The sequence below is a fragment of the Heptranchias perlo genome, chromosome 23 (assembly GCF_035084215.1).
Source record: "Heptranchias perlo isolate sHepPer1 chromosome 23, sHepPer1.hap1, whole genome shotgun sequence".
Classification (NCBI taxonomy): Eukaryota; Metazoa; Chordata; class Chondrichthyes; order Hexanchiformes; family Hexanchidae; genus Heptranchias; species Heptranchias perlo.
In genome coordinates this window covers 7,377,388-7,402,693 of record NC_090347.1, presented here as the reverse complement: position 1 = coordinate 7,402,693, position 25,306 = coordinate 7,377,388, and the positions used below count along the sequence as shown (strand labels likewise).

Sequence of the window (25,306 nt, the reverse complement as noted above, 5' to 3'; positions counted from 1 at the left end):
CAGTTGAAGGCCTGGCATTACTACAGGCACAATACAAGAAGGACAGTCTAAATGTTAACATAAGCCTGTCAAATGGTTTGGCACTGGTGATTGGAGAGATGAACAAAAGTCGTGTTTTAAATCCTTCACTTCAGAACCCTCTCCACCCCCCACCCCACCAAGTATCCTGCTACCAAATTTTATAATTTTAATTTAATTTAATAAATGTTATAGCAGGAATCTCAATTGCCTTTTGTATATACTGTCAATATTTACTTGTGTACAGCAATCCCCCCACCATCTGCTTCTTATACTCTTCAAAATAACATTGACCAAAATCACCTGTGATGCAAAAACAGGATTACAACAATCCCAAAGATTACATTAGACTGACTTCTCCTCAATGTGAAATTTGATGACTTACCATAACCTTCTGGGAGATCAGGTGGGAGGTGCAAATGTGTCCGACTCATATAGTTCCTGTGTCTTTGTGACCTCACTCTCCTCTCAGCCATCCTTGGATCAGGGGTCTGTCCACATGAGGCGCCATTAGCTGGTGTAATCGGTGTATTCTCATCCACTAAGCAACTCAGTGGCCTGCCAGGACTGGCATATTCAGAGGCTGGCCTATAACCAGGTGGGAAAAAAAAGAGAAATGCAACTCAGTACTTGTATATGTAGAAATAATAAAGCCATTCTAAACACAAAATTAAGACAGCAATGTACAATAAAAACATACCTACTCCCTACAAATGTAGCTACATCATTTTCATGAAAATATGGGTAGCAAAAGAGATGAGGCATAGAATTGTACCCACAGTTCCTACACAGTGCACTCCTGATCTCAATCATGCCATGATGCAAAGGTGGCAAGTAGAGAGGTTGGGCCCTTGCTTAAAGGGAGGAAGGGACGACCTGGGAAATTTAGGTCGCCCTCCTAGTTGAGGATTGAATATTTGGGGATGCTAGAAACGAAAAAGGAAAAAATGGACGATCAAAGGAAACTATCAAAATAATAGTACCTTAATAGCAGTCTACTGATGGTACACTGGTATAACCCTACAGTATTTAACATGAAGGAAACTGGCTGACTGACAGTAAGGAAGAGGAAAATAAAAGATAGTGTATCAACTTCTGATGGTTGGAAAGGAGAGATGGAGGGTTCCTCTTACACACTTCCAACAATGGAGCAGCATGAGAGAGAGAGAGAGAGAGAGAGAGAGAGAGAGAGAGATGTTTATTTTTTAAAAAAGCACAATTGCATAGCATGCTATTAGCAAAATTTGATATTTATTGTCAAAGCCATTGCAACTTTAAACAATGTTTAACAAGTATTTTAAATATTAGTACCAGGGCAATCAGAAAATGAACAGAAGGTAAAACAAATGTTCATATTCTTCACAAAGTCTTTGTAATTTCATGTTCAGTTGTTAAGCTGATACTGTAGATTATATTTGATAAGGAAATGCCCAAGAAGCATTGTGTGTGTAGTTAGAGACTCCTTTAATTAATGTTTTAGTGTTGTCTTCACATTAAATCAAGGGATACTAGGAGGTTTAAATCCAAGTGTGACAAGCTGAAGATAGAAAGTAACAAACTGGATTCTACAGCAGGTTAAACATATAGAAAAACAACTAGAGACTCTTCAATAAATCTTTTTATGTAAATCAAGGTCATAATAGCAACCGCCCTGTTCAGGTTTTAAGTGTCAGCTGAGCTATCTGGAAGAGGCACCAAGTGGACTTCCCCATGTGAAAGGGAATTGAAAAAATGAAGGGTGAGCTTCGCAGACCACATCAGCACGAATGCTGGTGTTTAATTATAGGTTGCCATTGGTAATAGAGGCTTTACGCCTAGACAAACAGCATGTAATATTTGTAGGGTGAGAAGGAGGAGAAGGAATGTAAACCAAATGAAAAGAATTTTATATATATATATATTTTAAAAAGTGTACAACAATCGCCTGCATTTATATAGCGCCTTTAACGTAGTAAAATGTCCCAAGGCGCTTCACAGGAGCGTTTTCAAACAAAATTTGACACCAAGCTACATAAGGAGATATTAGGACAGGTAACCAAAAGTTTGGTCAAAGAGTTAGGTTTTGAGGAGCATCTTAAAAGAGGAGAGAGAGGCGGAGAGGTTTAGGGAGGGAATTTAGGGAGCTTCGGGTACAGGCAGCTAAAGGCACGGCCGCCAATGGTGGAGCAATGAAAATCAGGGATGTGCAAGAGGCAAGAATTGGAGTAGTTGAAATTAAATAGTGCCGACATCAGCCTCGCTGCCAATGAAATCCTCATCCACACTTTAATTAACTCAATTAATTTCTCCAACTCCCGAGCTCCACCCATGCTTTCATTAACTCAAAACACGATTTCTTCAAAGCTCTCACCAAGTTCCAACCTATGCAAACTCCAACTAGTCAAAAATCCACCACCTGCACCTTGTCGCACAGAACTCACCCCTGCCCTCATCAACCTCCAATGTTTCCTGTTCCCCAACGTACCATTTGTAAAATCCCTTTCTTTGTTTACAAATCCCTCTATGCCTTGCCCCACAGTACCTCTGAAACCTCCTGCTACCCTACCTCCCATACAGTCCTCCTACTCAGGCCTACTTTTCATTGTCCATCCAATTCTCCTTATAGTGGCAGAACTTTAATTCATCAATGTTCTACCCTCTAGAACTCCCTTGCTAAATGTCCAATTTGTTAAGTTTCTCCCTGACTCTATGAGCCTTCTCAAAACCTTTCTTTCCAGGATATTTTTGGTCAACTCATCTAATTCTTCTACTACTGCTTGATCCACACTCTCCAATGTAAAGCACCTTGGGAAGTTTCATTACATTAAAGGTACAATATAAATAAAAGTTGTTGTTGGAACTTCAAAGTTTTGTGTCTCAAGTGTCACAGATTGATAGCTTTCCCCACTTTGAGTTCCATATCTCAGCCATGATGACAGAGGAAAGCATAAAATGAAGGCTAAGCAATTCATAAAGTCTGAGAGAAAAAAGAAATAAAAGTTGGAGGGTGTCAACTCAGGCTGCTCTGCTCCATCTCCTAGTAGCCAATTGTACAGCAGTATTGCTGAAAGCCTGGGAGTAGGTTAGCCACTACCCTGTGCGTGTGCACGGACCTCATCCGCAGGTATGGTACGGTACGGTAGCATAGTGGTTATGTTACTGGACTAGTAATCCAGAGGCCTGGACTAAAATCCAGTCATAAGTTCAAATCCCGCCACGGCAGCTGGCGAATTTAAATTCAATTAATTAAATAAAAATCTGGAATTAAAATACAAGTATCAGTAATGATGGCCATGAAACTATCGGATTGTCGTAAAAACCCATCTGGTTCACTAATGCTCTTTAGGGAAAGAAACCTGCCGTCCTTACCCGGTCTGGCCAATATGTGACTCCAGACGCACAGCAATGTGGTTGATTCTTAATTGCCCTCTGAAATGGCCGAGCAAGCCACTCAGTTGTAAAATCTCGCTACGAAAAGTCATAATAAGAATAAAACCAGACGGACCACTAGGCACCGGACCCTGCAAGGTCTTCCTTACTAACATCTGGGGACTTGTGCCAAAATTGGGAGAGCTGTCCCACAGACTAGTCAAGCAACAGCCTGACATAGCCATACTTACAGAATCATATCTTTCAGCCAACGTCCCAGACTCTTCCATCACCATCCCTGGGTATGTCCTGTCCCACCGGCAGGACAGACCCAGCAGAGGTGGCGGTACAGTGATATACAGTCAAGAGGGAGTGGCCCTGGGAGTCCTCAACATTGACTCTGGACCCCATGAAATCTCATGGCATCAGGTCAAACATGGGCAAGGAAACCTCCTGCTGATTACCACCTACCGTCCTCCTCAGCCAATGAATCAGTATTTCTCCATGTTGAGCACCACTTGGAGGAAGCACTGAGGGTAGCAATCCACCTGTCGCAGATGCATCTGTGCATGACAGCATTGGTAGGAGTGACCACCGCACAGTCCTCGTGGAGATGAAGTCCTGTCTTCGCACTGAGGACACCATCCAACGTGTTGTGTGGCACTACCACTGTGCGAAATGGGATAGATTCAGAACAGATCTAGCAGCTCAAAACTGGGCATCCATGAGGCGCTGTGGGCCATCAGCAGCAGCAGCAGAATTGTATTCCACCACAATCTGTAACCTCATGGCCCGGCATATTCCTCACTCTACCACTACCAACAAGCCAGGGGATCAACCCTGGTTCAATGAGGAGTGTAGAAGCGCATGCCAGGAGCAGCACCAAGCGTACCTAAAAATGAGGTGCCAACCTGGTGAAGCTACAACTCAGGACTACATTCATGCTAAACAGCGGAAGCAACATGCTATAGACAGAGCTAAGCGATTCCACAACCAACGGATCAGATGCAAGCTCTGCAGTCCTGCCATATCCAGTCATGAATGGTGGTGGACAATTAAACAACTAACGGGAGGAGGAGGCTCTGTGAACAACCCCATCCTCAATGATGGCAGAGTCCAGCACGTGAGTGCAAAAGACAAGGCTGAAGCGTTTGCAACCATCTTCAACCAGAAGTGCCGAGTGGATGATCCATCTCGGCCTCCTCCCGATATCCCCACCATTACACAAGCCAGTCTTCAGCCAATTCGATTCACTCCACGTGATATCAAGAAACGGCTGAGTGCACCGGATACAGCAAAGGCTATGGGCCCCGACAACATCCCAGCTGTAGTGCTGAAAACTTGTGCTCCAGAACTAGCTGCGCCTCGAGCCAAGCTGTTCCAGTACAGCTACAACACTGGCATCTACCCGATAATGTGGAAAATTGCCCAGGTATGTTCTGTCCACAAAAAGCAGGACAAATCCAATCCGGCCAATTACCGCCCCATCAATCTACTCTCAATCATCAGCAAAGTGATGGAAGGTGTCATCGACAGTGCTATCAAGCGGCACTTACTCACCAATAACCTGCTCACCGATGCTCAGTTTGGGTTCCGCCAGGACCACTCGGCTCCAGACCTCATTACAGCCTTGGTCCAAACATGGACAAAAGAGCTGAATTCCAGAGGTGAGGTGAGAGTGACTGCCCTTGACATCAAGGCAGCATTTGACCGAGTGTGGCACCAAGGAGCCCTAGTAAAATTGAAGTCAATGGGAATCAGGGGGAAAACTCTCCAGTGGCTGCAGTCATACTTAGCACAAAGGAAGATGGTAGTGGTTGTTGGAGGCCAATCATCTCAGCCCCAGGACATTGCTGCAGGAGTTCCTCAGGGCAGTGTCCTAGGCCCAACCATCTTCAGCTGCTTCATCAATGACCTTCCCTCCATCATAAGGTCAGAAATGGGGATGTTCGCTGATGACTGCACAGTGTTCAGTTCCATTCGCAACGCCTCAAATAATGAAGCAGTCCGAGCCCGCATGCAGCAAGACCTGGACAACATCCAGGCTTGGGCTCACAACTGGCCAGTAACATTTGCGCCAGATAAGTGCCAGGCAATGACCATCTCCAACAAGAGAGAGTCTAACCACCTCCCCTTGACATTCAACGGCATTACCATCGCCAAATCCCCCACCATCAACATCCTGGGGGGTCACCATTGACCAGAAACTTAACTGGACCAGCCATATAAATACTGTGGCTACGAGAGCAGGTCAGAGGCTGGGTATTCTGCGGCGAGTGACTCACCTCCTGACTCCCCAAAGCCTTTCCACCATCTACAAGGCACAAGTCAGGAGTGTGATGGAATACTTTCCACTTGCTTGGATGAGTGCAGCTCCAACAACACTCAAGAAGCTCGACACCATCCAAGATAAAGCAGCCCGCTTGATTGGCACCCCATCCACCACCCTAAACATTCACTCCCTTCACCACCGGCGCACTGTGGCTGCAGTGTGTACCATCCACAGGATGCACTGCAGCAACTCGCCAAGGCTTCTTCGACAGCACCTCCCAAACCCGCGACCTCTACCATCTAGAAGGACAAGAGCAGCAGGCACATGGGAACAACACCACCTGCACGTTCCCCTCCAAGTCACACACCATCCCGACTTGGAAATATATCGCCGTTCCTTCATTGTCGCTGGGTCAAAATCCTGGAACTCCCTTCCTAACAGCACTGTGGGAGAACCGTCACCACACGGACTGCAGCGGTTGAAGAAGGGGGCTCACCACCACCTTCTCGAGGGCAATTAGGGATGGGCAATAAATGCTGGCCTCACCAGCGACGCCCACATCCCATGAACGAATAAATAAAAAAGGTTCTCCCTTTTCCCCACCTCCTGAAGGTGCTGATTATTATTGGGACAGTTTCATAATCACTCAGATGCCCTCTGGTGCCTTGCTAAATGGCCATTCTTGATCTGAGGGGCTGGAACAGTGAATTAGCACCAAGATATTTGACCGTGGACAGCATCACATTCAAGCCTGATCCTGCCCTCATCTGACATCCACACACAAATGTACTTTCCAGTAGAGTTCACTGGCTAGTGGCAACCCTGGGTCAAGGTTATTGAGCTCAATTACAGAATTCCCACTTAAGTCACTCGTATTCTACGAAGCCAGCACAGAATAGAATCGACCTTGGAACCTTTGAGGTTCATGCAGCTGAAAACCACATTCATGGTGCAAGTATCCACTGATCCAGGAAAACTATTTAAAGAAAATAGTTGAAATCTGATAAATATCCAATTTTAATAGAAGATTTAGAAGTTTCACACTGAAACAATGCTGATCTTTATTTCAAAACTAACCAAACAAGTCAATCAGCTAAAACTCTCATATCCACCCCTCCCCCTGCCTTTAAGGAAGCAACTGAAATAGAAAGACTGGGTTATGCGCACATGACTCACATCCGTCATGTTGCACGACAGGAAAGAGTCAGATATGGTGGAATTTTGAGGGAGACTGTGGTCTGAGTGTCTGGTGATGTCATGGTTTCTTCGTTTATCTGGGATTTTTTTTTTTTTACAAACACACTGTACAACTCAATTTTAGTTGCTGAAGCCTATACACGTAATGCACTGATAACAAAGTCATTAATTTTGAGCCTGCCCTACAACTTCCACTTGTTTTCTGCTCAAAATTTCACAGCCAAAGAAGCTTACCTGCCACAAAAATGTTAGCCATAATAAACTATTCTGAAATTATATTTTGAGAAGTTGGGGGGGGGGGGGGCGGGGGGAGAAGAGAGAGGTAGAAGTCAAATTTATAAGCCATAAGGTTTATTGACTGACTGTATTTAACTCCAGTCTATACAATCAGAGAGCCAGCAGTTAAGGGCAAAGAGTGAAGTTAATCATTATGCAGATACAAGTATAATTTGCAACCCGAATTCACATTATAAACACCTTCAATTTTTTTTTCTATAGAAATGTTTAAAATGTCACATTTAATATGCACCATTTTAATGGAAAATTGAGCTCAAAAGATCTCCCTATGGCTTAGTTGGTAAAGTCACCAACTAATTGGGCCATACAGCCTAGAAAACCCAGGTTCAATTTCTAGTCTGTACTGAGTTAATTAATCTCAGCCAGGATGGCTCCCGGCGGGCGGAGGTGGTTTGAAAGGAAAAAGAAAATCATCCTGGGATCCTGCGCCTAACCATGATCTAGTGAACCTTGCTGAAAAGCAGCTGCGTGGTTTAGGATTAGGTCAGAATTGGTCTCAGCTGTGAAGGCCACACTTCTCCCTCCATAGCTGAAGAACTTGCTAACATTCACTGACTAGACTCGCAAATGAAGCATGGTCACGTGCGAGATATCAGATGATGCAATCCAACTGTGGGATCATACCCAACCAAGAGTCAATACTTTCAGGAATGGAGGATGGGAGAGTTGGCACAAAAGAAAATGTGCTCAACAGTTCTTTGTAGCGGTTTGATACAACTGTATGGTTCGCTAAGCCACTTCAGAGGGCAGCTAAGAGTCAACCAATAAACCAAAAGATGTTTTATAAATACATTAAGAGCCAGAGGATAACTAAGGAAAGAGTAGGGCCTATTAGAGAACCAGAAAGGTAAACTATGTGTGGAGGCGGAAGATGTGGGTATGGTTCTTAATGAATACGTTGCATCTGTCTTCACAAAGGAGAGGGATGTCACAGGGATTAAAGTTAAGGAGGAGGAGTGTGAAATATTGGATGGGATAAACATAGTGAGAGAGGAAGTATTAAGGGGATTAACATCTTTAAAAATGGATAAATCACCAGGGCCAGATGAAATGTATCCCAGGCTGTTAAAAGAAGCCAGGGAGGAAATAGCGGAAGCTTTAACAATCATTTTCCAAACTTCACTGGATACAAGTGTAGTGCCGGAGGATCGGAGGACTGCTAACATTGTACCGTTGTTTAAAAAGGGAGCGAAGGATAGACCGAGTAATTACAGGCCAGTCAGCCTAACCTCGGTGGTGGGCAAATTATTGGAATCAATTCTGAGAGACAGCATAAACGGTCACTTAGAAAGGCACGAACTAATCAAGGTCAGTCAGCACGGATTTGTTAAGGGGAGGTCGTGTCTGACTAACTTGATTGAATTTTTCGAGGCGGTGACAAGAAGGATCGATGAGGGTAGCGCAGTTGATGTAGTCTACATGGATTTTAGCAAGGCTTTTGACTAGATCCCACATGGCAAATTGGTCAAAAAAGTAAAGGCCCATGGGATCCAAGGGAATGTGGCAAATTGGATCCAAAATTGGCTCAGTGGCAGGAAGTAAAGGGTAATGGTCGACGGGTGTTTTTGCGACTGGAAGGCTGTTTCCAGTGGGTTGCAGCAGGGCTCTGTACTAAGTCCTTTGCTTTTTGTGGTATTCGTTAGCAACTTAGACTTAGAGGTAGGGGGCATGATTAAGAATTTTGCAGATGACACAAAGATAGGCCGTGTGGTTGATAATGAGGAGGAAAGCTGTAGACTGCAGGAAGATATCCAATGGACTGGTCGGATGGGCAGAAAAGTGGCAAATGGAGTTCAATCCGTTAAGTGTGAGGTAATGCATTTGGGGAGAGCAAACAAGGCACGGGAATACACAATAAATGGGAGGATATTGAGAGGTGTAGAGGAAGTGAGGGACCTTGGAGTGCATGTCCACAGATCCCTGAAGGTAGTAGGACAGGTAGATAAGGTGGTTAAGAAGGCATATGGAATGCTTTCCTTTATTAGCTGAGGCATAGAACATAAAAGCAGGGATGTTATGCTAGAACTGTATAAAACACGAGTTAGGCCACAGCTTGAGTACTGCGTACAGTTCTGGTCACCACATTACAGGAAGGATGTAATTGCACTAGAGAGGGCGCAGAGGAGATTTACGAGGATGCTGCCAGGACTGGAGAATTTTAACTATGAGGAAAGATTGGATAGGCTGGGGTTGTTTTCCTTGGAACAGGAGGAGGCTGAGGGGTGATTTGATTGAGGTGTACAAAATTATGAGGGGCCTAAATAGAGTGGATAGAAAGAACCTATTTCCCTTAGCGGAGGGGGCAATAACCAGGGGGTATAGATTTAAAGTAATTGATAGGAGGGTTAGAGTGGAAATGAGGAAAAATATTTTCACCCAGATGGTGATGGGGGTCTGGAACTCACTGCCTGAGAGGGTGGGAGAGGCAAAAACCCTCAACTCATTTTAAAAATACCTGGATGTGCACCTGAAGAGCTGTGGCCTGCAGGGCTACGGACCAAATGCAGGAAAGTGGAATTAGGCTGGGTGGCTCATTTCTCAGCCGGCGCGGACACGAATGGCCTCCTTCTGCGTCGTAAATTTTCTATGATTCTATGTTTGTGTGGGACTGGAGTCACATATAGGCCAGACCAGGTAAGGATGGATGGAAGGATGGAAATCTAATACGCTACAGTGGGAGCCAGTTGGGTTTTTACGACAATCCAACAGCTTCATGCTCTCTTTTACTGATACCAGCTTTTCATTTCCAGATTTCAAATTCTCAAACTGCTATGGTGGGAATCAATCATTATTCAGGCCTCTGGATTACTGGTCCAGTATCATAACCACTATACAACTGTACCCTGGTTACATATCCATAGCTGTACCTATATCTTTAGAAAAAGAACTACATTTGAATCATGAAGCCCATGGAATCGAGGGAAAAGTACGGACTTGGTTAGGAAGTTGGCTGAGCGAAAGGCGACAGAGTGTAGGGATAATGGGTAGGTACTCACATTGGCAGGATGTAACTAGTGGAGTCCCGCAGGGATCTGTCTTGGGGCCTCAATTATTCACAATTTTTATGAACGACTTAGATGAAGGCATAGAAAGTCTCATATCTAAGTTTGCCGATGACACAAAGATTGGTGGCATTGTAAGCAATGTAGATGAAAACATAAAATTACAAAGCGATATTGATAGATTAGGCGAATGGGCAAAACTGTGGCAAATGGAATTCAATGTAGACAAATGTGAGGTCATCCACTTTGGATCAAAAAAGGATAGAACAGGGTATTTTCTAAATGGTAAAAAGTTAAAAACAGTGGCTGTCGAAAGGGACTTAGGGATTCAGGTACATTATAGAATCATAGAATCATAGAAGTTACAACATGGAAACAGGCCCTTCGGCCCAACATGTCCATGTCGCCCAGTTTATACCACTAAGCTAGTCCCAATTGCCTGCACTTGGCCCATATCCCTCTATATCCCTCTATACCCATCTTACCCATGTAACTGTCCAAATGCTTTTTAATAGAATCATAGAAGTGTCATGAACAGGTGCAGAAAATAATCAAGAAGGCAAATGGAATGTTGGCCTTTATATCGAGAGAACTGGAGTACAAGGGGGCAGAAGTTATGCTGCAGCTATACAAAACCCTGGTTAGACCGCACCTGGAGTACTGTGAGCAGTTCTGGGCACCGCACCTTCGGAAGGACATATTGGCCTTGGAGGGAGTGCAGCGTAGGTTTACTGGAATAATACCCGGACTTCAAGGGTTAAGTTACGAGGAGAGATTACACAAATTGGGGTTATGTTCTCTAGAGTTTCGAAGGTTAAGGGGTGATCTAATCAAAGTTTGAGATATTAAGGGGAACAGATAGGGTGGATAGAGAGAAACTATTTCCGCTGGTTAGGGATTTTAGGAGTAGGGGGCACAGTCTAAAAATTAGAGCCAGACCTTTCAGGAGCGAGATTAGAAAACATTTCTACACACAAAGGGTGGTAGAAGTTTGGAACTCTCTTCCGCAAACGGCAATTGATACTAGCTCAATTGCTAAATTTAAAATCTGAGATAGATAGCTTTTTGGCAACCAAAGGTATTAAGGGATATGGGCCAAAGGCAGGTATATGGAGTTAGATCACAGATCAGCCATGATCTTATCAAATGGCAGAGCAGGCACGAGGGGCTGAATGGCCTCCTCCAGTTCCTATGTTTTGAAGCTTTCGTTCAAAATATACTTAAATAGCGCACCACAAATGAGTCTTTGTCACGCATCACTTTCTCTGCGGCTGTCAACGAGTTTGCTTGTCCATCAGCTGCCCACCACAATCTACAGTCTCCTGCCTTTTGACTAGCTAAAAAAGTTACTTTTGGAGAGAGTCTTTAGCCGATGAAAACCCAACTTTTTGCAATTTGCTTTCACCTCCAACCGAAGGATGGGAGCCAGGAAAAACAGAAACAATGTAAAGAAAGGATTTAAAAGAAAAACAGGTAAGAACAGATTCAAAATTAAAAGTTAAAATTAAAATGAGAAAATTAGCATTTAGATTTTTTTAAAATGTCATATTTTGTATTTGGTTGTACAGGGATATTACAATAATAAAGCGACACCCGACATCTCAGTAACTCCATCACTGCAGTTTTAGTGTATTATTCATCAGCATGATGGGGTGCTGAAAACTTACACTAATGTAGAGACACTGAATCTGTGAATGGTCAAAGAGTTAATTGTATAAAGCGCTGGGAAACAAATTGCAAAAACACATTACATTACTGTCCATTAACAGACACTTATCCTTTATATAGACTTGCATTATACAACACTGTACAGTGCTTTCTGTAGATTAATCACTTATCTATTACATTCAAGGGATTTTAATTTGTTTTTCCCTTCGTACAATTCCTTGCCCAACAACAGATCCAATTAGACATTTTAATTAAAGAATTTGTTTATACCATATTTGAACAAGAGCACCATCTTTACAAGCATTTTGTGGAGCAAAGGCATTAAACAGAAGCAGTCATCAACTGTAGTGGATTGGCTTAAAACAGGTAATTTAGATTCAGAATGGCTGAAATTCTGAAAAGGCAGATTAAGTAAAGTGAAAAGTACAAAAGTGCTGAGTGATGCAGGAAGGTCACACATGGGAGGAAGCATATTCTTCCACCCACCCCCCCCCCTTTCCTTCAATCAATGTCTATACACCTCATTTATTTTCTTCTTTTCTTTGACCAAAACAGGCAGGACTAATCAATTGGTAAGTGTACATTTACAATAATTAAAATTAAATCTTTTAGAATCATAACTAGTTTCACCTCCTGTATATTTTTTCAGTAGCTCATTTTATTAGGGTTCTTGAAATAATTTTTTTAACAAGTAGTCAGGTCAATGCAGCTTTAAAAGCGCCCTATTAACCAAAGACACACGCACCCTGGATTCTATGACAGCAGAAAGGGATCACTATTATTCTGCACTTACCGAGTAGGTCTCTCCCACTGTGTCGTTCGTGTGATGTGGTTGAGATACTGTATCCGACCTGAGGCAGTTCTTCGTTCTTCCCAACTAGTCAACAGAAACAGATAAAGTAGTAAGTGACATTTCCTGGAAACAAGGATAGGAATGTGTCCAAAACCAACATAGGAAACAATTCAATACTAAGAAATGGTTATCAAGAAATACATTCCAAAACATGGTTACAAACTCAGTAGTTGCCAGAATGTAGCCTGTTCTGGTGGAGAGATTATAAGCCATTTGCCACAAATCACACTCCCCTGAATCAGAAGATTGTGGGTTTAAGCCTTATTCCAAGATGTGAGCACATAATCTATGTTAGCTAGTGCAGCTACTGTCAGCTACTGAAGGGGCGCTGCATTGCCAGCGGTGGGTTTTTGTGGATTGCACTTCAAATGAAGGTCATGTCTGCCTGTTTAGGTGGTCGTAAAATACCCCAAGCAACTATTCAAAGAGCAGGGAGTTTTCCAGGTGCCCTGGCCAATTATTTATCCCTCAATCAATACCACACCACCAAAACAGATCATCTGGCTGCATAGACATGTACCATGAATTCTCAGGGCCACAAACAAAGTTTTAAACAATGTTCCCACTAATTCGTACTTCAGGGCCACATATAAGGTTTACATCCATCTTCCAATTAGTTTGCATACATCTCACGCTGGGGATACTAACAGTCCTTGGTGATCTGAGTTAGGACTCAGTCACAGCCAGTGAGGCAACGGTGTTAAGAACACACCTTAACAAACCTCCAGGGACACAAAATTTGAAAAGAGAATCCAGCGAGTAAGAAATATAAGCAGAAATAGGATCAAGTTGCTTGGGCTTTGAGAGCTGGATTGCCAGGGATCAAGAAAACACTTTGGACACTGCTTAAATAAGGAATATTGAAGATTAGGCTAGGCGGCTACTCCGAATCAGAAAAACTAGGATCTGGAGGCCTGCTGAGGCTTAGTGATCTAAGCTGAAGCTTTGCTCGCAAGCTAATTCTCAGATATGAATTTGAGACTTGTATGTGGAGGTGAAAGTAATTAGAAGCTATTTGATTTATAAAAGGAATCAGATGACGAGACCGTTTCTTTAAAGGAGTACACTCCAGCTAAGTACTTAGTGGGTTTTTTTTTTACATGCAGGAAACTGTTTATTTCCTTTTCACAATTTGTTTTAAAATTATTCCCACACTGACACGTTCCTCTATGGAGCCTCAATGCTTCTACATTTCCTTAGTACAACAGTAAAGCGGATGCATTCCAGTGACGTCAGCGAAAGGGATCTCCTTGGAGTCTGTCTGCTTCTTATCATTAGCAACAGTGATTTCAGCCTCTTTTCAGACCAACTGCCAGCCATTAGTGCTGAGATTTTGATTAAATGCAGCAACAGGGAAAACAAATTGTAAATTAGTTTTCTTCCTCAAACAGTTAGGGGCACATCTAGCTGGAAGTACTTACCATTCATTGCATCTAATCCTACTGTTACTTCTTTTTATATTTTTAATAGTGTATATTCACAGAGATTTGAAATCTCATACACAAATCAAATTCAAAAACATGCTATTTAAACTCACTTTATCCATACATGCTTATAGTTTTGGTCAGTCCCACTAGGTTATTTATACTATACTAGATTCAGAATTATAAGATCAGCAATCCATTTAGGTGCCCACATCCAATTTTCAGTAGTCTAATAATGGACTCAGGGAGTCAAGTCGAGAAAAGAATTAGTACCTTAATTATGTGTTGCAAGGAGATTCCATCAGACACAACACTGTATTCATTACCACATGCACCAGAGATATCTAGTGGCAGATCAGCAACAATACGTGAATTCTGATTATATTAGCAGGTCAGCAAATTGGGTCATCTGAATTCTAACTACAAGTCCACTTGGAATTTCACTCCACTGGGTAAGCCTGGTCTTCAAAATAAGCTCAACCAAAACTTTGTGACATAAAATCAGAGCAAAAGCTTACACCAACTACTGCAGGTTCTGTACCAGTTTTAAAGTAGAATATGCCAGTGCCAATATTTTCTCAGCACAAGAGCAAAGCAACTAACCCATCCTCAGTGTTGCCTGCAAACTGTTCTTTTGTGTTGTGACATACACCAAACAAGCAAGGTGCAGAGGTAAACTTGTTGGGTGAGAAATTCTTGTCTTGGATTGCAGATGGGGTAAGAGAAATACTAGTGTAATAACAGAATAATTATAGCTCATTAAGAGAGAAGTTGGGCAAGTTTTTGTTACAATAAAAATGAGAGTTACAGGATAAGGCTGGGATAAAACAAATCTGAAATTGGGCTTAAAATGGAATTCTAATTGGAACTGTGGTTAAGCTAGAATGGAGTTGAGGGTTGGGAGGGAAATTAATGTCTAGGATACTGATCCTGTGATCTTGATTCTAGCCAAATGTGCCAGATGAGCCAAGTGGAACTTTCTCATTCCTTGTACGTATCATGACAAAAGGTTCATTTTCTAAGTTGGACATCATTCACTATATCCAGTCGTGTGAACAGGAACAAAGTGCTCCAGTATTTGGAACAAATTACAATCAGCTTTCATGACTAAAATTTGAAGTTCGGTTTAAAGGTTCACATTTCAGAGATTGTTGTCTCAGACCCAGGAGATTATTTGCAGTTATTACACAACATGAAAGTAATACTGATGTCACATGACCTAGGTGACACTTAAAAAATCTAGAGGTAATTTTACTTATATCAAGAATTGAGAGATTTCACCATTTTACTGCTTTCTCAATAAAAATACAAGGAAGCACAGTACAGTGGAATGTGGGTACATCCCCATGTTACTAAACTTCCAATTTTTCCTGCACCAGAGGGAAATCAAAACATGGAGTAAACGCCAGGTGTCACCCTACAGGAAAACAAAGGAAAGACCATGTCCAGGATACAGCCTCACAATTCTTGGCTGCCAAGTAGGAGCACCCTCTCAGATGTGATTGGTACATAGCACAGGGAAACCCAGTGAAGGGAAGAGAATAGCTTGGAGTGGAGCATTCCCAAAATGAAAAAAAGTAGTTCAATTCATAACACCCAAAAGCACATAATTTACTCAACCCTTCAACTGAAATTATGTCAAATTATTTCCCATATCTCACTGTTGTCCCCCAGCCAGTTGTCATGCCAACAACAAAGCTTCAGCTTAAGTGACCAATGAAAGCTGCATTTCAAAAAAAATGAGTGGCTTCATCTTTCAATGTAATGAACTGGCCCATAGTCCTAATGTTACAAAAAGAAATATCTTTGCGCATCTCCTTGTTACTGTGTCCCGTGCTTCAAAACTACTGAATTGCGTTAACACTGTGAGCAGACATTTTTTGAGAGACCTTTTCCTTGATCCATTATCATGAACTTCAAGTTAACAATGCAGTGGAACTTCATATTGTTGCATCAAGGGGAAATCCACATAAAATGGACACTCCCAAGGATGCCGAGATCAAAAAGACAGTGACAAGTGTTTAAAATAGACTGGAGAAGCTGGGGTTGTTCTCCTTGGAACAGAGAAGGTTAAGAGGAGATTTGATAGAGGTATTCAAAAATCATGAAGGGTCTAGACAGAGTAGATAGAGAGAAACTGTTCCCATTGGCAGAAAGGTCAACAACCAGAGTACACAGATTTAAGGTGATTGGCGAAAAGAATCAAAGGTGACATGAGGAAAATCTTTTTTTAAACAGCAAGTGGTTAGGATCTGGAATGCACTGCCAGAGGGGGAGGTGGAGGCAGATTCAATCATGGCCTTCAAAAGGGAACTGGATAAGTACTTAAAAGGAAAAAATTTGCAGGGCTACGTGGATAGGGCAGGGGAGTGGGACTAGCTGGATTGCTCTTGGATAGAGCCGGCAAGGACTCGATGGGCTGAATAGCCTCCTTCCGTGCTGTAACCTTGCTATGATTCTAAGAAGCTCAAAGATAAGTGTGTATGCATCTACCTGCAAAACATAATTATGTGAAACAAAAAGCAAAATACTGCAGATGCTGAAAATCTGAATTAAAAAAAGAAAATGCCGGTCAGGCAGCATCTCTGGAGAGTGGAGGGCAGGGTTAACATCTGACGAAAGGGCATTGACTTGAAACATCAATCTTACCTTCCATTCTCCACAGATGCAGCCTGACCTGCTGAGGGTTTACAGCATTTTCTGTTTTTATTTATAATTATATGAAAAGTTGGCACAATGCACTTTCCCTTTAATTGAAGAGTTTGTTATTAATGAGCATACACTATTAAAAGGAAATTAAAAGAGCAAGTTATTAAGCTTTTAAAGCTTGGCTTCAAGATTTTAAAAAAAATTTATTCCTCAACTCAAAAATTTGGTTGGAACCTGTAAAGTGAAATCTTTGCTGTCTGCACAAAATTAAAAAGAGGCCTCCTAGGAAAATGATGCTGAATAATTACAAATCAATGAAAAGCAGACAAATGATAGCGAAAGCATTCTTGTTTTAGCAATATCAAGGTTAATTAACACTAAATCCTAAATACAAAAGTAGTTCTACTTTTAACATTTTCTCAAAGAGCTAGCTATTTACTATTAGCAAGTTGTAACATTTTATAATTGCTTCAATTTCTCACCAAGCATCTCAAACAACGATATCACCAGTAATTTCTTACCCGTCTGGCAAGTCATTATCAAACAAACGACTGTCGACCACAGGACCTCCACTGCCTATCCGATCCCTAGATTGAAGGCTCACTGTCAAAAGATAAACAAGAAGTCAGCTCATCAGTCAATTTATTTTTCTACATTTTCCTTACATTTAGAAACACACAAATAAATAAATAGATAAATACAATGAATCAATAAACAAACACATAAAACAGATTTTCTCCCTTCTTCTGGTTCCCCTGTGCCAAATTCCATTCTTCAACCAAGAGGAATATAGGAACAGGAGTAGACCATTCAGCCACTCAATTAGATCATGGCTGATCTGTACCTCAACTCCATTTACTTGCCTTTCTTCCATATCTTTTGATACTCTTACCCAACAAAAAATCTATCAATCTGAGTCTTGAAAATTTCAATTGACCCAGCATTCACAGTCTTTTGGGTGGGGGGGGGGGGGGGTGCAGAAAGAGTGATCCCGATTTCCATTACCCTTTGCATCAAAATGCTTCTGGATTTCACTCCTAAATGGCGTGGCTCCAATTTTAAGAAAACTCTGCATCTTGTTCTGCATTCCCCAGGCAAATGTCCTGTTCCCAGCCTTTCTCCCTATCTTCAATTGCTACAAAGCATTCCAGGCTGATTCGCCCACAGATTTATTTTCATCTGCAGGAAATCATTTTGCTTTCTCTTATTGAGTGATTCCCCTCCCCAAGTGAGATCAGAAGATCAATGCACGGGGATCACTCGCACAAATGTCGATCCTGCAACTTACCATTATAAGACAGCCTTTACACCATTGAGTGTTTAAGTATTTCAGAGCTAAATATTCCAACAATTACCTTGAGGGTTCCAGAAGAAAATTTTTTATACATACCTACTATCTGCCCCCTTACTGTATCATTGTCATTAGGGCTCAGTTTGCATAGATCCAGTCTCTGGTCTGGGGAAAATGAAAATTTCTCATTATCTGTTTTGTCTTACAAATATCCAGCATTGTCATGTGAGATTCAGACTCTAAGTGAAGCTTTTGTTAAAGTTGACAGCACACAAACAGTTTTTAATCTTTTTGAATCATGGTCAGTCTATAGTCTGATGATTTTTAATAGATGAGAGTTTGGTACATTGACGAACAACTGATACATGTTGCAATTGCTCAATTACAAAACCATACCTGGTCACTTTGTTGCACAGGATAAATATAGCATTCTGTTTAAAATCTAACAGATAACACTACTGAGTTTATTAGAGTCACTACAGGAGAACTCTGTCTTGCACTCAATATTGAAATTTTGGGATTATTAAGCAGGCTCACAGCCTAGATGATAATGCTAGACTTTTGTAACCAGTTGATCGAGAGTTTCGGTTCCACGACTGTGAACGTAAGAAATTGACAAGCAGGAAAAGACCAGCTGGTACATCAAGCCTGCCCTTGTACTCATCTTCCAGGTTTAGGATCAAGCTAGTCAGTTGTCTGCTACACTGGACATTCCGTTAATAAAAAATCAACGTTCCATTCTCTCTCCACTACCCACCCCTCCCCCCACCCCAAAAAAAATCCCGCTACATCACACAAGGGGACTGACTGGCAGCTGACCTGCTCCTTGGTTTTGGCTAGTTCCGCTCAAGTCAGCCATGAGAAGGTATACGAGAATGCTGGGGTGGTGGTGGGGGGGGGTCAGGGTTTGGTGAGGTATCCTCACATTTATCCCCCCTTGTGAAGAAGCAGCTCATCGCTACTTAACACATTTCACAGAGAATCATGGGCACTTCTTTTCTGATACACTTTTTGTTGATTATTTTAGCCTACGAAAGTGAGCAATGTCAGTGCTGAATGGACCACTTTTCTTTCTCTCACTGCCAGTCTAAGACTAAACACTCCCATGTCAGATACAAAGCAATGTTCCCTCTACTCTGCCGCAAAGAACACCTCACAGTACTGAGCATTTTTCCATTACCAGCCATTTTTATGCACTCTCTGAATGAGATGGTTAATTCAGTTTACAGGGGAGTTACAGTCAGTTAGTGCTGTGAATCCATATGCACTAAGAACTGGATTAAGAATTACTCAAACTCATTTCACATAGAACCAGGCCAGATTTTCATCTCATCAGACGGGACTGGATTGAAACTTAAAGAAGGTAGTTACATGAAGGCAATACTGAAATAGGGAATCAGGGAAAGCAATGGAAAAATGAGAGAGAAACAAATGAATAACTTTATGTATGACAATAAGTGCCAGTGTGTTCAATTAACCTGATCACACAACCGCTGATGTTGAAGACAAATGTTAAGCAATCTGTAGTCTCTAACGGGAGCTCATTTTTAACTTCATGCCATAACTCCTTTGAATTTCAGTGATAACAATAGGTGCATAACTAAAACTACATATACTTCAAATAGAAAGCCATTATTTAACAAACTTATTGAAAATCTGGAGTGAATACTCTGAATAGAAACTACACTGCAATATATTAATAAGGAAAACATAATGAGATTGGAATGGGGGAAAAGAGGAAGAAATAAAAAAACAAATACGTAGCAGCATGGTGGTGGAATATATTGGAGCAACATTGTGCAGCAATGATGGGATGCACCTCACTGGAGTTCCTGATCACCACCATGTTCGTAGGAAGGAAGAAGGGGACAAAAAAAGGATGAGTCATCCCCAGACTACTTTGCACATCTCCCAGTGAGTAGTTTAGGGCAGCATTTGCAGAAACCTGGGAGCAGCCTGCAGTTGGCAAGTCACTCAGAGAGACGAAGAGAAAAGGAGGAAATAAGGATGATGGAATTTCCCACAAATAAAACACTGACAAAGCATTCTAATTCCTGAGGTTTGTATGTATAATATTGTTTCAGTTTAAGACACTCCTTAAAATCTACCTCTTTGACCAAGCCTTTGGTCACCTGTCCTAATGTCTACTTCTTTGGCTCGGTGTCAATTTTTTGTCGGATAACACTCCTGTGAAGCGCCTTGGGACGTTTTACTACTTTCAAGGCGCTATATAAATGCAAGTAGTTGTTGTTGTAGCTTGAGTCAACCTATTTATATGATCAGGGACTTTATGATCGTAGAGTTTAGAACTTCAATATTAGAGACTCTTCGAACACAACAATAAGGCTCTTGATTTCTACGAGTATACTATGGAGTTACCATTACAAGCAAATAGAATATTCCTTTGCACAATGGATGTTCTTAAGTGGAAAGCTGCTCGTGCCCATAACCCTTGCAATAAAAAAAATCAATCTTTTGATGAGCTCCCTGTAAGTATTTGGTAATAACTTGAGAATTAAATCACATACTTCAGCAGATTCTTTTTTTGGGGGAGAGAATGGAAAGAGTGGGGGAGGGAGGGTTATGGAAAAGTATAGGGCAAAGCATTGGGTGTGGCACCACATTCACAAATTAACATTTTGGGACCTTGAAGAAGCAGATTGAAGAGGAGGAGTAGAAGAAAACAACAGATTAATCAATCTGAATTCAGTTTTGAAATTTAATAACAGTATGAAACCATCCATTTTCTCCCCCCCCCCCCCCCATCCCCTTTTGTCTCATTATATAGCTTCTACAGCTGAGACAGCAGGTAGAAGCCTCTGGGAGTTACACAACAGCAACCCGGCAATGGCTTCCCCCTTTGGGGAGGTCCCTAGACGCCTTGTGACACCGCCCACAGCAATGTAACAGACTGGAAACTTGGCAAAAGGGAACTGAATCCACTTCCTTCCATTCATTCTTGCTGGAAATGTGTTCAAATGGTGTACTTTTTTTAAAAAAAACTTTCAAAGTAGCAGAGCAACTTTAAGCTAATGAACAATCCAAAAGTGTCAGATAAATAAATAATTCACATTCTTCATACATCTCAAGTTGCAATGTGTTGAAGAGGTGAAATTGGTGTAGCAGTACGGGGTTCGATATAACTGGAAAAGCATTCTGTTGTTGCATTTCCCAGTGATGCACTTTGTCAAAGCTTCCCAATTAAAATGAGATATGATATTGGTGAAAATAAAAAAAAATGATATAGATTACTATCAAATTTGTTCTTGGGTTTTAAACCATTTATACTCACAACCGGTATCTTTAAGGCGATTGATGGCATTGGAAAGGAGTCGCACACAGCCAAGGAAACCTGCACCCTGTTTTTTGTGGATTTTCTTGTGATTCCAAACACTGATGGTTATAGAATCTGATCTCCCAATATATCTGGAAACAATACAAGAGGCACTAGAATCATTTCAACCATTCATATAATATTCTACTTATATTGTTTTGATCAAAGTTGACCTCAAAAGAAAAGCAAATGAATGACTCCTTCTATTACTTTTTGCTTTATTCCCCTGTCCACATTTTGGTTTCTCCATACCACAAGCCACCTCAGACCATAGGCAGGTAACGCAGACCAAGCGCTCTCTCAGCATAAATGCTCCAAACGACCTACAATTTATTTTGCCAATTTCCACCCCTCCTCCACTTTCTCTCCTGAAGTGTGACATAGTTCCATGGTGCCAAAAAGACCACTTTTTCTGGAACCTAGACTGAATGTTGGCTTACTATTTAACAGTAGACAGGATCATAGCCCAATCTGATTCTACCCTATCCTATCCTCAGCCAATACTAAAACAAGTGCACTTTCTGGCAGGATATCACTGGATAGCAATCAGGAACAGAAGCCCTGACTGATTTTCCTCTCCGCATCCCAAGAGTAGTGAGGACAATTGCCCACTATCTGAGATCAGCTAACTCAGAACTGACAGCTATTTTTGTAAATAATGTATACTGAAGTTTATTTCAAATGGTAATAAAACTGATTAGGGTACATGACCTGAAGGTTAAAGACAACCTAGAGGTGTTGTATTATGCATTTATTGAAACATTACACGTGAAACTACTTTTTTTTTAAAAAAAAGCAACAACAAATAAATGCATAAATTATACAAGTTAACAATCTTTAGAGGAATTCTACCCCTCACAGTCTCAACATAAAAGAGTCTCAACAGTGAATGGAACACATTAATGACCATTAATAGTAAAATCCTGAGCCGATGATCCATTCCTTTATTAGGGCAATCACACCGTTTATTGGCAACCCATTCACAAAGAATAGAAATTGAAGTTGAACACAGCACAAATAAAACTAATGTACAAACACCATATTATTACAAAAACCATGGGAATGATTTTCACAATAAACACGAATATCCTTCACCTTCATCACTTTTATTATTGAAGCTTTGCATCTTTGATCATTGTTTAAATGAACAGAACCAAACACTGAATCAAGTCAGAAAAATACCAGTATTTTTCTTTAAATCAATTATATATTGCAGTATCTTTCAATAGCATGGAACACATGTCTCAAACAACCTTTTATGAAGTTGTATCATATTTATTGGTTGCAAATTCATTCCTAGGGAGGGGCAATAATGCATGGGCACCTGTCAAATTATCACAAAAAAATGAGAGACAAACCTCTCCCATTTGGTTGATGCTAGGAATGAAATCTGCAGGACTGGAAAGAATTTTCAACTTTCTTGTGAAACAAATTACATGAAAAGAATGAGGTGGGAATTCTCATTCATATGAATTAGCCCATGTTCCTAATGTCATAAAAAGTGAACTATAGAATCATAGAAAGGTTACAGCACGGAAGAAGGCCATTCGGCCCATCGAGTCCGCATCGGCTCTATGCAAGAGCAATCCAGCTAGTCCCACTCCCCTGCCCTGTCCCCGTAGCCCTGCACATTTTTTCCTTTCAAGTACTTATCCAGTTCTCTTTTAAAGGCTATGATTTAATCTGCCTCCACCACCTCCTCGGCCAGTTCCTAACCACTCGCTGTGTAAAAAAGTCTTTCCTCATATCACCTTTGGTTCCTTTGCCAATCACTTCAAATCTATGTCCTCTGGTTCTTGACCCTTCCGCCAATGGGAACAGCTTCTCTCTATCTACTCTGTCTAGACCCTTCATGATTCTGAATACCTCTATCAAATCGCCTCGCAACCGTCTCTGTTCCAAGGAGAACAACCCCAGCTTCTCCAGTCTATCCACGTAATTAAAGTCCCTCATCCCTGGAATCATTCCAGTAAATCTCTTCTGCACCCTCTCTAAGGCCTTCACATCTTTCCTAAAGTGCGGTGCCCAGAACTGGACACAATATTCCAGTTGCGGCCGAACCAGTGTTTTATAAAGGTTCATCGTGACTTCCATACTTTTGTACTCTATGCCTCTATTGATAAAGCCCATTATCCCATTTGCTTTTTTAACTGCTTTCTCAACCTTCCCTGCCATCTTGAACAATTTGTGCACATATACTCCCAGATCCCTCTGTTCCTGTATCCCTTTTAGAGTTGTGCCCTTTAGTTTATATTGCCTCTCCTCGTTCTTCCTACCGAAATGTATCACTTCGCATCTTTCTGCGTTAAATTTCATCTGCTACATGTCCGTCCATGCCATCAGTCTGTCTATATCCTCTTGAAGTCTATCACTATCCTCCTCACTGTTTACTACCCTTCCAAGTTTTGTGTCATCTGCAAATTTTGAAATTGTGGCCTATACATCCAAGTCATTAATATACATCAAGAAAAGCAGTGGTCCCAGCAATGACGCCTGGGGACAACAGTGTACACCTCCCTCCGGTCCGAAAAACAACCGTTCACCACTACTCTCTGTTTCCTGTCCCTTAGTCGATTCTGTATCCATGTTACTACTGCTCCCTTTATTCCATGGGCCGCAATCTTGATAAGTCTACCGTGCAGCACTTTATCAAACACCTTTTGAAAGTCCAGATACACCACATCAACTGCATTGCCCTCAGCTACCCTCTCTGTTACCTCATCAAAAAACACTATCAGGTTAGTTAAACACAATTTGCCTTTAACAAATCCGTGCTGGCTCTCCCTAATCAATCCATACTCGTCCAAGTGACTGTAAATTCTGTCCCGGATTATCGTTTCTAAAAGTTTCCCCACCCGAGGTTAAACTGACTGGCCTGTAGTTGCTGGGTTTATCCTGACACCCTTATGGGCTCCTTATCTAGCCTAAAGTGTAATGATATATGCCTAGAAATCATACTGTTAATCTAACTGGACAATCCAATCCGGCCAATTACCCTCCCATCAGTCTACTCTCTATCATCAGCAAAGTGATGGAAGGTGTCGTCGACAGTGCTATCAAGCGGCACTTACTCACCAATAACCTGCTTACCAACGCTCAGTTTGGCTTCCGCCAGGACCACTCGGCTCCAGACCTCATTACAGCCTTGGTCCAAACATGGACAAAAGAGCTGAATTCCACAGGTGAGGCGAGAATGACTGCCCTTGACATCAAGGCAGCATTTGACCGAGTGTGGCACCAAGGAGCCCTAGTAAAATTGAAGTCAATGGGAATCACGGGGAAAACGCTCCAGTGGCTGGAGTCATACTTAGCACAAAGGAAGATGGTAGTGGTTGTTGGAGGCCAATCATCTCAGCCCCAAGGCATTGCTGAAGGAGTTCCTCAGGGCAGTGTCCTCGGCCCAACCATCTTCAGCTGCTTCATCAATGACCTTCCCTCCTTCATAAAAGGTCAGAAATGGGGATGTTCGCTGATGATTGCACAGTGTTCAGTTCCATTCGCAACCCCTCAAATAATGAAGCAGTCCAAGCCCGTATGCAGCAAGACCTGGACAACATCCAGGCTTGGGCTCATAAGTGCCAGGAAATGACCATCTCCAACAAGAGAGTGTCTAACCATCTCCCCTTGACATTCAACAGCATTGCCATCGCCAAATCCCCCACCATCAACATCCTGGGGGTCACCATTGACCAGAAACTTAACTGGACCAGCCATATAAATACTGTGGCTACAAGAACAGGTCAGAGGCTGGGTATTCTGCGGCGAGTGACTCACCTCCTGACTCCCCAAAGCCTTTCCACCATCTACAAGGCACAAGTCAGGAGTGTGATGGAATACTCTCCACATGCCTGGATGAGTGCAGCTCCAACAACACTCAAGAAACTCGACACCATCCAGGACAAAGCAGCCCGCTTGATTGGCACCCCATCCACCATCCTAAACATTCACTCCCT

The 25,306-nt window shown here is 41.9% G+C and overlaps 1 protein-coding gene across 2 annotated transcripts in view; it reads right to left on the bottom strand.

Moving 5' to 3' along the window:
• Nucleotides 1–25,306, bottom strand: part of smurf2 (SMAD specific E3 ubiquitin protein ligase 2) — a 216,818-nt gene that overhangs the window by 52,264 nt on the left and 139,248 nt on the right. The window contains exons 4-8 of one of the 2 annotated variants that reach the window (XM_068003917.1): nucleotides 21,312–21,445; nucleotides 18,119–18,184; nucleotides 17,250–17,331; nucleotides 12,596–12,679; nucleotides 404–606 (exon numbers count right to left, since the gene is read on the bottom strand). In XM_068003917.1, coding sequence (XP_067860018.1) covers nucleotides 404–606; nucleotides 12,596–12,679; nucleotides 17,250–17,331; nucleotides 18,119–18,184; nucleotides 21,312–21,445 — 569 coding nt within the window. The remainder of the gene's footprint in view (nucleotides 1–403; nucleotides 607–12,595; nucleotides 12,680–17,249; nucleotides 17,332–18,118; nucleotides 18,185–21,311; nucleotides 21,446–25,306) is intronic. The other variant, XM_068003918.1, reaches the window with a different exon arrangement.